This window comes from Saccopteryx bilineata, chromosome 1 (genome assembly GCF_036850765.1).
Source record: "Saccopteryx bilineata isolate mSacBil1 chromosome 1, mSacBil1_pri_phased_curated, whole genome shotgun sequence".
NCBI lineage: Eukaryota > Metazoa > Chordata > Mammalia > Chiroptera > Emballonuridae > Saccopteryx > Saccopteryx bilineata.
Genome location: NC_089490.1, coordinates 346,212,205 through 346,228,337, shown reverse-complemented (window position 1 = coordinate 346,228,337; position 16,133 = coordinate 346,212,205). Strand labels below are relative to the sequence as shown.

The window sequence follows — 16,133 nt, the reverse complement described above, 5'->3', positions numbered from 1 at the left end:
TGTTTCCCACTATCTATACAAAAACTAGTATAAAATGTTTTTAATATAGAATAAAATTGCATCAGTTGTAAATTTTTCTATTTTATTGGACTTTTAGGAGCTATGTTTCCTGGACAAGTCTGAGGACCACTCCTGTTCAAACCATAGAAATCCCTGTTATCCTCAATATAATCTGAAAACATGGAGATAAGGAACTATTACATTCAGTATAGCGTGCTTTAAGAATGCAAGGAGGACCTGGCCGGTTGGCTCAGTGGTAGAGCGTCGGCCTGGCGTGCGGGGGACCCGGGTTCGATTCCCGGCCAGGGCACATAGGAGAAGCGCCCATCTGCTTCTCCACCCCCTCCCTCCTTCCTCTCTGTCTCTCTCTTCCCCTCCCACAGCCAAGGCTCCATTGGAGCAAAGATGGCCCGGGCGCTGGGGATGGCTCCTTGGCCTCTGCCCCAGGCGCTAGAGTGGCTCTGGTCTCGGCAGAGCGACGCCCCGGAGGGGCAGAGCATCGCCCCCTGGTGGGCAGAGCATTGCCCCTGATGGGCATGCCAGATGGATCCCGGTCAGGCGCATGAGGGAGTCTGTCTCTCCCCGTTTCCAGCTTCAGAAAAATACAAAAAATAAAAATAAATAAATAAAAGAATGCAAGGATACGGTCCTGGCTGGTTGGCTCAGTGGTAGAGCATCAGCCTGGCATGCGGAAGTCCCAGGTTCGATTCCCGGCCAGGGCACACAGGAAAAGCGCCCATCTGCTTCTCCACCCCTCCCCCTTTCCTTCCTCTCTGTCTCTCTCTTCCCCTCCCACAGCCGAGGCTCCATTGGAGCAAAGATGGCCCGGGCACTGGGGATGGCTCTATGGCCTCTGCCTCAGGCGCTAGAGTAACTCTGGTGGCAACAGACTGACGCCCCGGATGGGCAGAGCATCGCCCCCTGGTGGGCATGCCGGGTGGATCCCGTTCGGGCGCATGAGGGAGTCTGTCTGCCTCCCGGTTTCCAGCTTCATAAAAATACAAAAAAAAAAAAAAAAAAAAAAAAAGATATATAATCCTTTTTAGGAGAATTGTCATCCCAAGCACTTAAAATTTTTTAAACTTTGGTATATAAAGGACATCAACTTTATAAAAAAAAATTCACTCTGTAGAAGGTCTCTCTTGGTATCTCTCTTTCTTTGACTCTGGCAAGACCAGATTAAGTGAGGCTTTGGTGAAGAATGGCTGACCACTGATGTTTGCAGATTAAATAATTTAAGTTACCAACTCTCTGAGACAATGACATACAGACATTTTGCTGAGGTTTGAATCAGAAACACTTTTGCTATAAGGCTAATGTGTGGGGAAAAGCTCATTATTCAGCGAGGGAGCCTGGCCAGATGCCCAGCCCCACACCTCGCTCCAGCTCTGTTGTCCTCTACTCTCCTTGTATACAATGGCTCTCAGGTAGTAGCAAAAGCTGTTTCTTTGTGAAAAGTGTACGCAAGTTTTCACTGAAGTTGAAGAGATGATTAACTTAAAGTACGAGAACATGCACAGGAAATGCACAACTATGGGAAATTTAGGAGAAAGCCAAGAATGCAAACTCATTTTCCTGTAGAGTATTTTCAAATCTGGGTTTTAATGAACAGCGGCAGATGTTCAAATGTCAAGAGTCTGCTATAGAACCCACAGGAGTCCTGTTTTGTTTCACATTCATCTCTGGGCTTACAGACTAGGCCTACAGCCTGCCTTGTTCAAGCCCGGTGGACCCAATCTGGCTCAGAGACCAAGAAGGGTCTCTGGACTCAGGCCATAATGCCTCTGGTTTGGCTGGTCAATCTGCTGTACTTAGCACTTAACTTCCATGTCTCCTCAACCCCCACTGGATCCAGATCTCCCCTCAAGCTCCCCTTCCTTTCATGTAATACTCTGTTTAAACTCACTTTTCTACATAGAATCCTTTCAACATGACAGCATTATTTTCCAGGACCATGCACCACCACCACCACCAACCCTATTACCCCCATCACTACACCAACTCCACCATCCTCCCCAGAGGACTGCTCTGAAGCAAAGGTCTGGCTATAAAGGCCCAGAGAGCCCTTTCACACAGTTATAAGCAGCAGAGAGAGACACTTTTACACCATTCCTTACAGGGAAACAGGTGGGCACCAAAAACTTCCTACCTCCAACTTACTTCCAAGAACTCAAAGTCTCCATACTTCACGCGGACTGTTTTGATGCCGTTAAGTGCAAGCTCCAGTTCCTTTAAGACTGGAAATGTGTGAAATGTCTCTATAGGGGGAGGAGAAAGAGAATCATCAGCTTGTAAAGGACTTAAGAGAAAGATTTAACAGTGATCATTTATCAGGTTCCCACTGGGTAAGGCCAGGCATGGTCGGTATTGGGTGCTTTACATACATGACCTCTAAATCTCCAACAGTCCTGTCTGACCAGGTGGTGGCGCAGTGGATAGAGCGTCGGACTGGGATGAGGAGGACCCAGGTTCAAGACCCCAAGGTCACCAGCTTGAGTGCGGGCTCATCAGGTTGGAGCAAGGTTCACCAGCTTAAGCACAAGATCTCTGGCTCAAGCAAGGGGTCACTCGGTCTGCTCTAGCCACCCCCCCCCCCATCAAGGCACATATGAGAAAGCAATCAATGAACAACTAAGGAGCCACAATGAAGACTTGATATTTCTCATCTTTCTCCCTTTCTGTCTGTCCCTATCTGTCCCTCTCTGTCTCTGCCACAAAAAATAAATAAATAGAATAGTTTAAATCTCCAACAGTCCTGAAAAATAGAGATTACTAGTTCCATTCTACTGCTGAGGAATCCAAGGCTCAGCCAAACTAAGTGATTTGCTAAAACAGAATTTCTGGTAAGTGAAGGGCCAAAAATCGAATCTGTGTCTAACTCCAAAGCCCATTTAAAGAGTATAATAAAGTATGATACAAAGGTAATAATTTCTGGTTATCAAAGTAAAACAAGTCCACCAAAAACATTTTTTTAAAACCCCACAGAAAAATAATAGTTGCCTTTAATCTTAATACCCAGAGATAACTGTTGAAAGTTTCATGTATACACCCCAGACCTTTTCTCTGGTGTGCACTGACACATACACACTTCTTTTTACAGAAATGGAATCATACCATTCACTGTACTATGACTCACTTTTTCCCCTTAACAATATGAGTTATAGATTACTCCATGTCAAAATATGTAGATCTATATAATGTCTGAATTATGTTCTACAATAGAGACATACCCTAGTTTATTTAACTGTTTCCCTATTGATAGCTTTTAGGCTATATGGATAAAAGGTAAAAACACTTTTCTCCTTCTGCGTGGCAACTGGACCTTGGGTTAACTTTCTAGCCCATTCCCCTTGTAAATTGAAACAAATGGTATGAAAACTGTTACTAGGCAATATTGCTGTGGTAAAAACCACAGCGGGACTAGGAGAAACTATAAATGAACAATAAACATCTGAAAGAGACACTATAACTTTGAGCTTCCCTGTCACAATGACAAAAAACTACTCAGATACCAAATGAAATGCACCTAGGGGCCAAGGTGAGGCAACAGTCCTGGTTGGCAGATCAAAGGACTGAAGCCCCATCTCCAGCCTTACTCAGATATTAGCAAGTACAAAACACTCAAGGAAGTGGAAAGACGACGTTTTCAGGGTGTGAAATAAAGAACAAGGAATATGCTGACTCCTAATCTCTGTTCTGAGAGCCTAAACATTTTCTATTTCTAAATCTTAGCCTGCTATTTTGCTGTTTCCAGCATGCACTGTCTCCAGGTCAGAGAGACCCCTGGACTCTCATCCACTCAGGGCTTTCACCCTAGGGCACCTCGCTGTCTCTAATTGTTATTCTAACTTTGCATGTTTTCACAGCATGTTCCTACACTTCCCTGCAAGTGGTGACTCCTATCATTGGACATGTTCTTTATCATAGGACATGTCCTATCTGAGCAACTCTCAGAGCTATGTCTATGGAGTGTTACAGTAGCTATTTGTTCCTAGGGGGAATGAAGTTTCTACTTTCTTCACCAGAGTGGCTTCTGCATCCACCCAATAAGTCTCACTGTCTTGGATGTGAGCTGGTGCCACAGAGAATGGCTCAGGGATGGTTACATGGATTGCTACACAAAATGCTATGAGGATTTCACTGAAAAGGAACTGATGATGCTGTGTGGCTGGCATACTGTGTAGTGAACCTGGTGTCAAGTGTGGTCCTGTAAGTCAGACAGTTCAGTAAAGCCTAAAAAAAACAAAGTCTTGGTAGATATTTCAGGATATTTCCAATGAACATCCTATACAAGTGTGTTTCTATAGAATAAACTACTGGAAGTGGAACAACTAGATTAAAGGCAATGACTATTTTGCCTGACCTGTGGTGGTGCAGTGGATAAAGCGTCAACCTGGAACGCTGAGGTCTCCAGTTTGAAACCCTGGCTTGCCCAGTCAAGGCACATATGAGAAGCCAATTATTGAGTTAATGCTTCATGCTCCCCTCTTCTCTCTCTTTCTCTCTCTCTCCCCCCTCTATCTAAAATCAATAAATAAAATCTTTTTTTAAAATCTTTATTTATTTATTTATTTTTTACAGAGACAGAGAGAGAGAGAGTCAGAGACAGGGATAGACAGGGACAGACAGACAGGAATGGAGAGATGAGAAGCATCAATCATTAGTTTTTCGTTGCACTTTACAACACCTTAATTGTTCATTGATTGCTTTCTCATATGTGCCTTGACCGCGGGCCTTCAGCAGACTGAGTAACCCCTTGCTGGAGCCAGCGACCCTGGGTCCAAGCTGGTGGGCTTTTGCTCAAACCAGATGAGCCCGCGCTCAAGCTGGTGACCTTGGGGTCTTGAACCTGGGTCCTCCACATCCCAGTCTAACGCTCTATATACTGTGCCACCGCCTGGTCAAGCAATAAATAAAATCTTTTAAAAAAAGAAAAGGAAAATAAGGCAATGGCTATTTTAAGATACATGCTCAAATTACCTTCTGAAGATGTTGCACCAATTTATTACATCTCTGCCAATTGAATACAGGAGTGTCCATTTCCCTACCAATGCCAACTGCCTTCAATCCTCATTTTTTGTCAATATTTGATAGGTAAAAGATAGTACTTTGATGCAGCTTTATTATTAGTGAGGTTGAACATCTTTTCATATTCCTGTTGGCCTTTGTATTTCAAACCCATATTCTGGACAGACACTGTTTCCTTAAGGGCAGGGACTTTGTCACATGCTTCTTTAAAAATACCCCTCCAAGTCAATATGTTCAGACTGAACTCATCCTACTTCTTCCCAAATCTGCCTCTCCTCTAGTGCTGTCTCAGTGAATCGCCTTGGTTTCCTCCCTCTCCATATGCCCACTAGTTACCAAGTCCTGTTAGCTCTACCTCCACCTGAATCTTTCTCTTAACCCTTTTCACTCCTATTGCCAAACCCTGCTTCAGGCCTCCTCTTCCCTCCCCTGGAAAAATGAAACCATCTCCCAGCTTTCCTGGTCTCTACCTTCTTCTTCATTTATAACCCACCCTCCTCAGAGCCACTGCAGAGGCTCTCTATTTAAAAGTTGTTCAGCCTGACCTGTGGTGGCACAGTGGATAAAGCATTGACCTGGCAACACTGAGGTCGCTGGTTCGAAACCCTGAGCTTGCCTCATCAAGGCACATATGGGAGTTGATGCTTCCTGCTCTTCCTCTCTCTCTCTCTCTCTCTCTCTCTTTCCCTCTCTCTCTCCTATCTAAAATGAATAAATTAAAAAAAAAAAAAAAGCTGTTCAAGGCTCTCTTTGCCTATGGGATTAAGTCCACACCACCCAGGGCCTTTGATAATCTAGTCCCTACATACTTTCTAGTTTCCTTTCTTCACTACCTACATCTCCTGCAAACATACAAAGCTTCTTCAGGGACCCTGATCAGGCACTGCTGTCCCACATCTGCCCTGTCAACCTGAAATGCCTCCTTCATTCCCGAGTCTCTCCTATCTATCTGTTAGATCTCAGCTTAGGTGCTCCTCTTCTCGGAAGTTTCTCCAGACACTCTAGCCCAGGTTGATGTCCTGCTTATATACTTCCATAACATTTTGTGATTCCCTCTATCATTGCATTTACCACACTCTTCTATGACTGTGTCTGAGTCAATCTCTCCCACCAAAGTATATGACTCACCAGAACAGGACCTGGGTGCATTCATTTCTAAAAGCCAAACATTCACATAGTCCTGACACCCAGCAGGGGTCGCTGTGGATTTGCTGAACAAACAAGAAGGCTTTATGCTCCAACAGAAGCTCTTATGGATGCAAAAATGTCTTTATATACTCATCTTATCTGAGCCTACCAAGCATCCTCCCTTTGGGAGGAAGAAAGGAAGAGAACTATTTCCATTTACAGGTAGAGGAGCAGCAGCTCACAGAGAACTGTTCTAAGTAGGCAGTGCCTGCTCTGGGCTGGAACCCAGGTCTGTGTGTTTTCCAGGGCCCAGCTTGGTGTACTCCAAAAAAGAGATGAGGTGCCAGTCACTGATGGACTGACAGGCAAGTTCTAACATGAGTTCGAACAAGAGGCAAAAGATAGTTTTCAGGAAGGAAAAGCTCACCTAGAGGCAGCAGGTTTTCTGAGGCATTGATGTAAATCACAGAATCAAAATGCTTGAAGTCCTTTTCATTAGCCTGTGGGAAGGCATTTCGAAAGAATGTTTAGAAAAGTATAATGAATGACATTCTGAAGATCCATGTAACCACTGTCCAGCTCTAATAAGTCAGAATATGTATTTTGCTATCTTTGCTTCCAATCTCTTTCCTTTTCTTTTTTAGAGAAAGGGAGGAAGGGAGGGAGAGCAAGGAGAGAGAGGAGAAGCATCAACTAGTAGTTGCTTCACTTTAGTTGTTCATTGATTGTTTCTCATACATGCCTTGACTGGGATGGGGGTCTCTTCAAGCTGAGCCAGTGACCCCTTGCCCAAGCCAGTGACCTTGGGTTTCCAGCCAGCAACCTTTGGGCTCAAGCCAGCCACCTTGGGATCATGTTGATGATCCTATGCTCAAGCTAATTGAGCCTGCGCTCAAGGCGGCAACCTCAAGGATTTGAACCAGGGACATTCACATTCAAGGTCTACATTCTAACTACTGTGCCCCCACTGGTGAACCTGCTTCAAATTTCTTTAAAGTAATAAAACATTTCACAGTTTCCCTGACACCCATATCCTTCTCCAAACACACTCTCCTCCCTCTCTCCCACAGATGACAGCTCTTCTGGATTGGTAATTATCATCCCCATACTACACACACACACACACTACATATATGTGTATCCATAAACCACAAATAAATTATTTATATATTTTTAAAACTATATTAAATGCAGTCATACTGTAGATATTCTGCAACCTGCCTTTCTCACTCAACACTATATATATATGTATTTTTTTTCATTTTTCTGAAGCTGGAAACAGGGAGAGACAGTCAGACAGACTCCCGCATGCGCCCGACCGGGATCCACCCGGCACGCCCACCAGGGGCGACGCTCTGCCCACCAGGGGGCGATGCTCTGCCCATCCTGGGCGTCGCCTTGTTGCAACCAGAGCCACTCTAGCGCCTGAGGCAGAGGCCACAGAGCCATCCCCAGCGCCTGGGCCATCTTTGCTCCAATGGAGCCCTGGCTGCAGGAGGGGAAGGGAGAGACAGAGAAGAAAGTGCGGCGGAGGGGTGGAGAAGCAAATGAGCGCCTCTCCTGTGTGCCCTGGCCGGGAATCGAACCCGGGTCCTCCGCACGCTAGGCCGACGCTCTACCGCTGAGCCAACCGGCCAGGGCTCAACACTATATTTTTGAGATTTACTTGTGTTGGTGCATGCAGCTCTAGTTCATTCACTTTAACTGTTGTGTGGTATTATACAAGCAATCTCTCTTCACATGCCATGGAAGGCCTACAGACCAAAAACACAGGCTACAATATCCTGTGCTCACATTGGCTAATGGTAGACCACGCACTTGGCTCTGAGATACCTATTAGCCAGTGCAAAGAAAGAAACATGACTCATTACATTAGTCACAGTATCTACAAGTTAAGAACAAAGCAGCATCTTGGGAGAACCATTACCACTCCTGGCACTGAAACCTGACAGAAATTTCTCCTGTAGGCTCCTTTGATGGGAACTCCGTTACACAATGAATCATACCCCAACAAAATTCTATGGCTAATTCAAATCCACTTCCACAAGTCTATTTCCTTTAATTCACCTCACATGGGACAATACCAACCTTAGAGCAAAAAGTTGTGTCTTAATGTTGTTTCCATCCAATGATTCCTTGTCTGACCCTCTCCCTCCCTTGTGAACAGATTCCCATTTCCCAGGGACGCTGGAGAGCCAATGGACAAGGAGCCAGGAGCCACCCCAGGTCTGGCTCAACCCAGCTACATGACTCCTGGCTGGCCTTACCTTGGAGAACTTGAGGCCACTAACGTTAATGGTGCACAGGTCTGATGGCTTGCTCACGCAGTGGTGCTTCAGCTGGAACACAGTGCAGAGAGTCAACTCTCAAGGCCCCCAAAAAGCTTTTGTTTTTGTTTTCAAAGTGAGAAGAGGGGAGATAGTAAGGCAGACTCCCTCATGCACCCCAGCCGGGATCCACAAAGCAACCCCACTCTGGTGCCTATGTTCAAATCAGCTGAGTTATCCTCAGCACCTGAGGCTGACTCACTCAGACCAACTGAGCTATCCTCGGTGCCCAGGGCCACATTCGAACCCATCGAGTTACTGGCTGTGGGAGAGGAAGAGGGAGAGAAGAGGGGCAGGGGAGAAGCAGATGGTCACTTCTTTTGTGTGCCCTGACTGGGGATCAAACCTGGGATTATCTATACACAGGACTGATGCTCTATCCACTGAGTCAACCAGCCAGGGCCCCAACAAAGTTTAAATGATTGGCCCGAAGAACAAATGACTCCCTGTTGAGGAAGGCAGCCTGGTACAGCAGAAAGCGCATGGGCTTTGAAGTTGTTCAGAACCTGATAGGTAAAATGGCTACTCAGTCACCACTTTTCTTAAGCACAATGCAGGCCTGAAGGAGGAAGAAGGACTTGCCTACTCAGTAATGCCGCTCAGACCTCCCTGGTAGCTGGATGCTGATAAGGGACGATTGGACTAGGGTACATACAATTTTAAGAAACTGTGACGCCACTCCCAACCACAAACAGAAGAAGCGATCTTGCAGCTGCCTTTGCCCAAGGCCCTTTAATGAGTCCATATAACCTCCACCCCATCTGTCCCTCAGGGCTGACACCTTTCGCTGGTCTCAGCCCGTCTGCACCCAGGCGTTTTTTAAAAAATCTTTCCTTTTGGAACACACTAGCCTTGTGTTTTGGTTTGGCCTGTGGTTTCTGCCTTTCAGTCTGGTGCCAAAACCCAGGAGGTATGTGTACCAGAGACTAGTTGGGGGTCTAACCATGACTCTGGGAAGGGTGAGGTTTGCAACCTGGGGAGCAGTGAGCAGTGGCAGCTAATCTCAGGCTTACCCCCGGATCCTGCCTCCCTTGCTCATAGAGTTGTGGGACTAGTTCCCCCCCTCCGCCCTCCCACCCTCTGGCCATGCCACCTGAACCCTCCAAGAAGAGAAACTCCCTTTCCCTGTATGGAGACTGCAAAGCTAGTATCCACAGTCACCATCTGTTGGGCAGATAAAATATATTATGCTCACTTTGTTAAAGATGGCGCTGCCCACATGGAGGCCGTTGCCCAGGTGATATTAATGTGTGTCTCTGTGGGCTGTGGGCAGGTAGAATCCTTGTAGCCTGGGGCTTGGTTTTGGGATTAAGTTTTTCCCACCCTTTTTGATGTGGGGTGGTACAATCCCATCATGTCTCTGATAAGTGACTTTGTATTAGAGACTTCCTTATTTTCTATATTGGATTAAAGGTTTTGATTTCTACACTATAAAATAGGGGCAGAACGGGAGCTTGCTCTCTCTTGGTTCCTGAGATTAGCAGAGAGGAGAGAGCAGAGAGCAGAGAAAGGCCACGTGGAGGAGGCCAGGAGAAGCAGCCAAGATGGCGGAGTGTTGAGTGAGAAGCCAGTTTGTGCAGAGTTTGTGCAGGGAGAAGGAAGGAGATGGGGAACAGAGGTGAATAAATCTGGTGAGCTAGAAACCTTTGATTCTAGGAAACTCGGATAAGTCAGTAGCTTTGTGAGCACTGAATGTGAGTGGGTTTTGGAGCCCAGTGTGTGTTTTTTGCTTGCCTGCCGGGTGCAAGCTAGGATTAAAGACTATGGCCCACCAGTTTTGGGCTCCGTTGTTTCTTTACTGACTGTCCGAATCCAATGCGAACCTGCATGGGCCAGGCTGCTGTGCTAGTGGCCTTACTCTGCTCTCCAGCCTGCTCTCTGCTCTAATGCTAATCTCAGGAACTGAGAGAGCAAGCTCCTATATAGTGCAGAAATCAAAACCTTTAATCCAATATACAAAATAGGGAAGTCTCTGATACAAAGTCCACCCCACATCAAAAAGGGTGGGAAAGGCTTAATCCTAAAACCAAGCCCCAGGCTACAAGGATTCTGCCTGCCCACAGCCCGCCCCCAACACACATTAATATCACCTGGGCAACGGCCTCCACGTGGGCAGCGCCATCTTTAACAAAGTGAGCATAATATATTTTATCTGCCCAACAGTGGCTGTAGCAATTTTGGGATCAAGAAGGTATTGAGCCCAAGAGGACAAGTTAACATGCTGAGGCTATAAGAGCAAAAAGACAGAGGAACCTGGACCTTGAAAGATGTCATTAAGCCAGATAATTAACTTATAGTGGAATAACAATGCCTCTGGATTCTTTTTATTTGAAATAAAAGCTCCTAGTTGGTTCAAATTACTTACGAAGTTACTGAATTAGTCAATAAAAGATGATAATGACTCTGATTAAGGTGGTGGCAGTGGAGATGAGGAGAAGAGTACAGATTTGACAACTATTAAATAGAAATGACAGGGCTTGGTAAGGGTGGGCTGGGGGTGGAGAGAGAGAGAGACAGGGGTCAAGGGTAAGCCCAGCTTACTGGTTTAGGGACAGGGTAGATAACAGTGCCATCACAGAAACAGTGGAGGAAACACTAGAAGAGAGGTAAGTGTTGGGGCCTGGAGTAAGGGGACTGGAACAGTATGTCAATATGAGGTGCCCGTGAAACATCCAAGTGGAACCATCTAATAAGTGGGTAGGTGGTATCACATTACTCTGAAAAACATCCTTGTTGCCTCTGCTATTCAAAATGGCAACCTGTTTCTGCCCCTCCTTAGCACTGTTATTTTAGTCCTCCTCCCCAAATGTGAAGTGAACAAAATCACAAAAGAAATTCCATAGGACTCTGCAAAAAGCTTACACTTCATCACTCGAGGTGAAATGCAATCAGCTATCTCCTCAAAGCTCTTTTAACATCTGATCTGTGCAGAAACCCATCTCTTGGGAACCATAAGTGAGCCTGAGAACAAACTAGGCTGCCAGAGAGTTCTTTGTAGGGAGCTACGAGAACTGGACTGCACATTAATATTGGCTTAAATATGTCTTTCTCTGCAAAGCCACTGAGGCATGTACAGAGCAAACGTGAAATTAACCTGACTAGTCTCCAACACAACCATCCCCAACACCTCTTGCTCATCAAGAGATCTCCCCAGAGCAGGAGATCTGTTCTAATCCTGAGTAGACCAGAGTTTTAATTACTAGCAGTAATTTACCTTGGCCAAGGCAAATTAGCCCTCAGGGCCTCATCTGCATGATAACAACTTAATAGGGATAATAATAGCTACCCCACAAGGTGGAGATAAAGAAAGCTTTACACATAAAGTTTTGGGTCCCTTGATCATCCTACTACTCAATTTGCCACTATAACAGTTTGGGGTGTGTTGGGGGTGGTGTACCAGAGTGGAACCACCAAGACAGCTATCAGCTGATATTTCCAGCCATTCTAGCATTTACTCTCACCAGAAAATCCCCGTCTAGCACATAGCCAGGAATGTCCACTTGTTTTTTCCATCGAGAGCGTTTCTTCTTTCTGACTGCAAAAGAAATCTTCTGGCTTTCCTGACCTTGAGCTGGTGCCCCAGCCACACCCTTGGGCTTCTTGAGGTTACATTTCCGAGTCACTAACCAGTGTCCTCGGCCTGTTGAGAAGATCAGAACAGTGAGAAGCAAACTCTTTCAAAGCCACAGCTAGTGTACTTGCACATTATTTATCTATAATGCTAAAATTAAAAATGGCTCCTCATTACCTAATATGCACCAGATACTGTGTGATACTGCTGGCAATAGGCGGTGGGGGGGAGGGAGATGTCTACATACCTATTTCAATGAATTGGCCCCCAAATCCAGTGAGGATATGGTACTGTCTCATTTCACAGATGAAAAGGTTAAGACTCAAAGAGGTGAAAGGAGGGTGTTATATTGAGTGGGACACTCCCAATGCCATCCCCATCTGGGGCATGGACCTTTGTCTTATATCTCAATAGCCCTGACTCTTGGAGACTCCAGTCTGAGTTGTTGCCAAACACCCAACACAGCCAGGAAGGCCCAGAGTGCGTCAGGAGATGAACATGAGGGAACAGAGGTGAGGCTGGGAGGTCAGCAGAGTCAGATCAGAAAACGTCTTGAGGACCAGAATAAGGAGCTTAGGTTATAATGGGGTAGGCCTATAGCAGAAATAGTATCTATGGGAAGGTTATTTTCCCCTCATAATTTTTCATTTTGAGATAATTTTAGACTTCCAGAAAAGTTGTAAAACTAGTACAGAGTTCCTGTACAGCTTTCATTCAGTTTCCCTAATGTATTACATAATCATAATACCATGATTGAAACCAAGAAATTAACCCTGGTATAATATTAGTAACTAATCTACAGCCCTTCTTTGAATTTTGCCAGTTTTCTCACTAATGTGTTCTTTTTGTCCCAGGATCCAATCCAGAATCTCATATTTCCTTTAGTTGTCATGTCTCCTTAGTCTCCTCCAATTTGTGACAGTTCTTTGGTCTTTCTTTTTTCTTAGGTGATCTTGATACTTTTGAAAAATACTAGTCAATTATTTTGTGAAATGTCCCACAATTTGAATCTGTTTGGTGCTTTCCATAACTCAGCGACAGCTCTGCACTTTGGCAAAATTACCACAGAAGTGATACTATGCTCTTGTCAGCATATCAGAACAGAGGGTATGTCTTATTGTGGTGACGTTCATTTTGATCACTCAGGAAAGGTGGTGTCCACCTTGTTTCTACAAGTTACTTAATTTTCCCTTTGTATTTGCAAAGTGCCTTGAGACTATACAAATACCTGTTTTTCATTATTCTTTGACCCACTAATTCCAGCACCTGTGATGGTTAATTTTAGGTGTCAACTTGGCTATGGTTTGGTAAGGAGTTATTCAGTCAAACACTAATACAGGTGTGGCTGTGCCTGACCAGGTGGTGGTGCAGCAGATAGAGCATTGGAATGGGATGCAGAGGACCCGGGTTCGAGACCCTGAGGTCACCAGCTTGAGCGCGGGCTCATCTGGTTTGAGCAAAGCTCACCAGCTTGAGCCCAAGGTTGCTGGTTTGAGCAAGGGGTCACCTGGTCTGCTGTAACCCCCCCCCCCATCAAGGCACATATGAGAAATCAATCAATGGACAACTAAGGAACTGCAACAAAGAGTTGACGTTTCTCATTTCGCTCCCATCCTGTCTGTCTGTCCCTCTCTCTGACTCTCTGTCTCTACCACACACACACACACAAAATACAGGTGTGGCTGTGAAGGTATTTGTAGATGTGGCTAAGAGCTACAATCAGTTGACTTGAAGTAAAGGAGACCATCCTTGATAATGTGATAATGTGCAGACATCTCAGCCAATCAGTTGAAAACCTTTCTAAAAGCAAAAAATGAGGTTTCTCAGAGGAGAAAGATTTTTGCCTTTAGACTGTAGCATTGCCTGGCCAGGCGGTGGTGCAGTGGATGGAGCATCAAACTGGGATGTGGAGGACCCAGGTTCGAGATCCCGAGGACACCAGCTTGAGCGTGGGCTCATCTGGTTTGAGCAAAGCTCACCAGCTTGGACCCAAGGTCGCTGGCTTGAGCAAGGGGTCACTTGGTCTGTTGAAGGCCCATGGTCAAGGCACATATGAGAAAGCAATCAATGAACAACTAAGGTGTCGCAACAAAAAACTGATGATTGATGCTTCTCATCTCTCTCCATTCCTGTCTGTCCCTATCTATCCTGCTCTCTGTCTCTGTAAAAAAAAAAAAAGAAGAAGACTGTAGCATCAATGATAAGCAATCAATGAACTAAGGTGCCATAACTGTGAGCTCATCTCGGTCCCTTGTCTGTTTCTCACTAAAAAAAAAAAAAGGCTGTAGCATTAGCTCTTTCCTAAGGTTTTAGTCTGCTTCCTCTATAGATTTCAGATTTGCCAGCCCATCACGTTATATAAATTACCTAAAATATGTAATGTGTATATACATGTGTACATCTATATAGTACACAAATACATATATGTACTGTATTTTTCACTTCATAAGATGCCCCTGACCATAAGATGCACCTAGGGTTTTAAGGAGGAAAATAAGAAAAATATATTTTGAACCAAATCGTGTGTTAAAGTATTTAATAAAACATACCACAATAATATTTCAACAATGTAAACTCAACCGCAGTTTTAACAACTATTAGCACTGTTATTAACAAATGAGAAGAGACTGATGTTCAAACACTCTTCTAGTTGTCCAGGAGCCCCAGGAACTCATCATCTCTAGTGTCAGAATTTAAGAAGCTCAGTTATTCACAATCACTGGTATCACTTTCTTTGCTATTTTCATATATGATACCATCTTCAGTGCCATCTGAGGCACTGCTAATGCCACATTTTTTGAATGCCCATATCACAGTTTCATTCTTCACTGACTGCCATGATGTTTTCACCCATTCACAAACTTGAGTGATAATGGGTCTCTTCATTCCTCCAGTTGGTGTCAGATCATGATTACCAGCAGCCATCCATTTGGTCCACTCTTCTTGCATAAAGACTTTAAATGGAGTGACGTCACGGAAATGGCGCCGTGAGCAGCGCGTCCGACAGATCTCCCCAAAATCACAACAAATGTATCAACTAGAAACAGAAAAATTTATCCTCGGAGCATTCCGGAGTTCCACACAAACTGAAAGCGAAAGGACTGTTATCACTTGAATCTGAGAGATGAGGGTGTGGAGGAAGCTACCGCAGGGACGTTCATTCAAGCCGCAGAGGGAGTGCGCCTGTGGTGAGTCAGCCCACACTCGGGAGCGGCGAGCAGCCGCCGGCGCGCGCCCGGTCCGGTTGCAGAGAGAGCACCGCTAACGTTCCCAGTGGCCCGCGCACTGCGAGTGAGAGTCCCCAGCCACCGGTGCCCGGAGCACCCCATTTGCGCGCGTGCCCTGGGCATTCCACGCACCCAGAGCACCCTACTGGCCCGCACACCCAGGGTGCCCCATTATCCTGTGCCCAGTGTGCCCCAGCCACCAGCGGCGGGGCAGCGGGAGAGGCGCCAGGGCGGTCTTCCCTACTTGGGAGATTCTCTCTGTGGGCGGGGCACCTCACCCAGCCATTCAAGCTAACAATCAAGCGTTGGGGGAGGGGCACGCAGGCAGCCTGAAATACCTTCGGGAGCACAGCTGCGACCCAATCACTGAAATTAGCTTAACCCATGAAATCTGCGCACCCTCGGTTCTAATGGATAAGATCTCTCTCAGTTCAGCGATCCAAGACAAGAGGCGTGATATTTTTTAGTGCCTCTTGCTAAAGGGGCGGGGGCAACTTCTGATTGATAGAGCCTCCATATTCAGGGATAAACGCTAACAAGAGGGACTTGGCAGATAATAAGATCTATACTACACTAGTCGCAAGCAGACACTAGTGCCTCTTCTTCCCAGCAAAAACAGGCAACAAAGTGTGGAAAGCCTGGGTTGAGTGGTCCAACTGAATGCTAGGCGCTGAACAGTCACCTTGACAACAATTGACTCCCACCCCCGACTGATTACACTGGAGGCTCTGACTGCCAGAGCCTTTCCCAAAGCCTTGCGCTGAGTGGGGATAGAGTGGGGATTTCCTAGCTCTTTGAGCCTCTTACTCCCCAGGCAGAAGCAGTAGCAGCCTTATAGCTGGATCACCAGGC

General features: G+C 45.8%; 1 protein-coding gene across 1 annotated transcript in view; it reads right to left on the bottom strand.

Moving 5' to 3' along the window:
* The window catches only part of XRRA1 (X-ray radiation resistance associated 1), a 102,816-nt gene that overhangs the window by 59,826 nt on the left and 26,857 nt on the right, over positions 1-16,133 (bottom strand). Inside the window, exons 4-6 of the mRNA XM_066253718.1 lie at positions 8,424-8,495; positions 6,584-6,656; positions 2,161-2,258 (exon numbers count right to left, since the gene is read on the bottom strand). Of these exons, the coding sequence (XP_066109815.1) occupies positions 2,161-2,258; positions 6,584-6,656; positions 8,424-8,495 (243 nt within the window). The remainder of the gene's footprint in view (positions 1-2,160; positions 2,259-6,583; positions 6,657-8,423; positions 8,496-16,133) is intronic.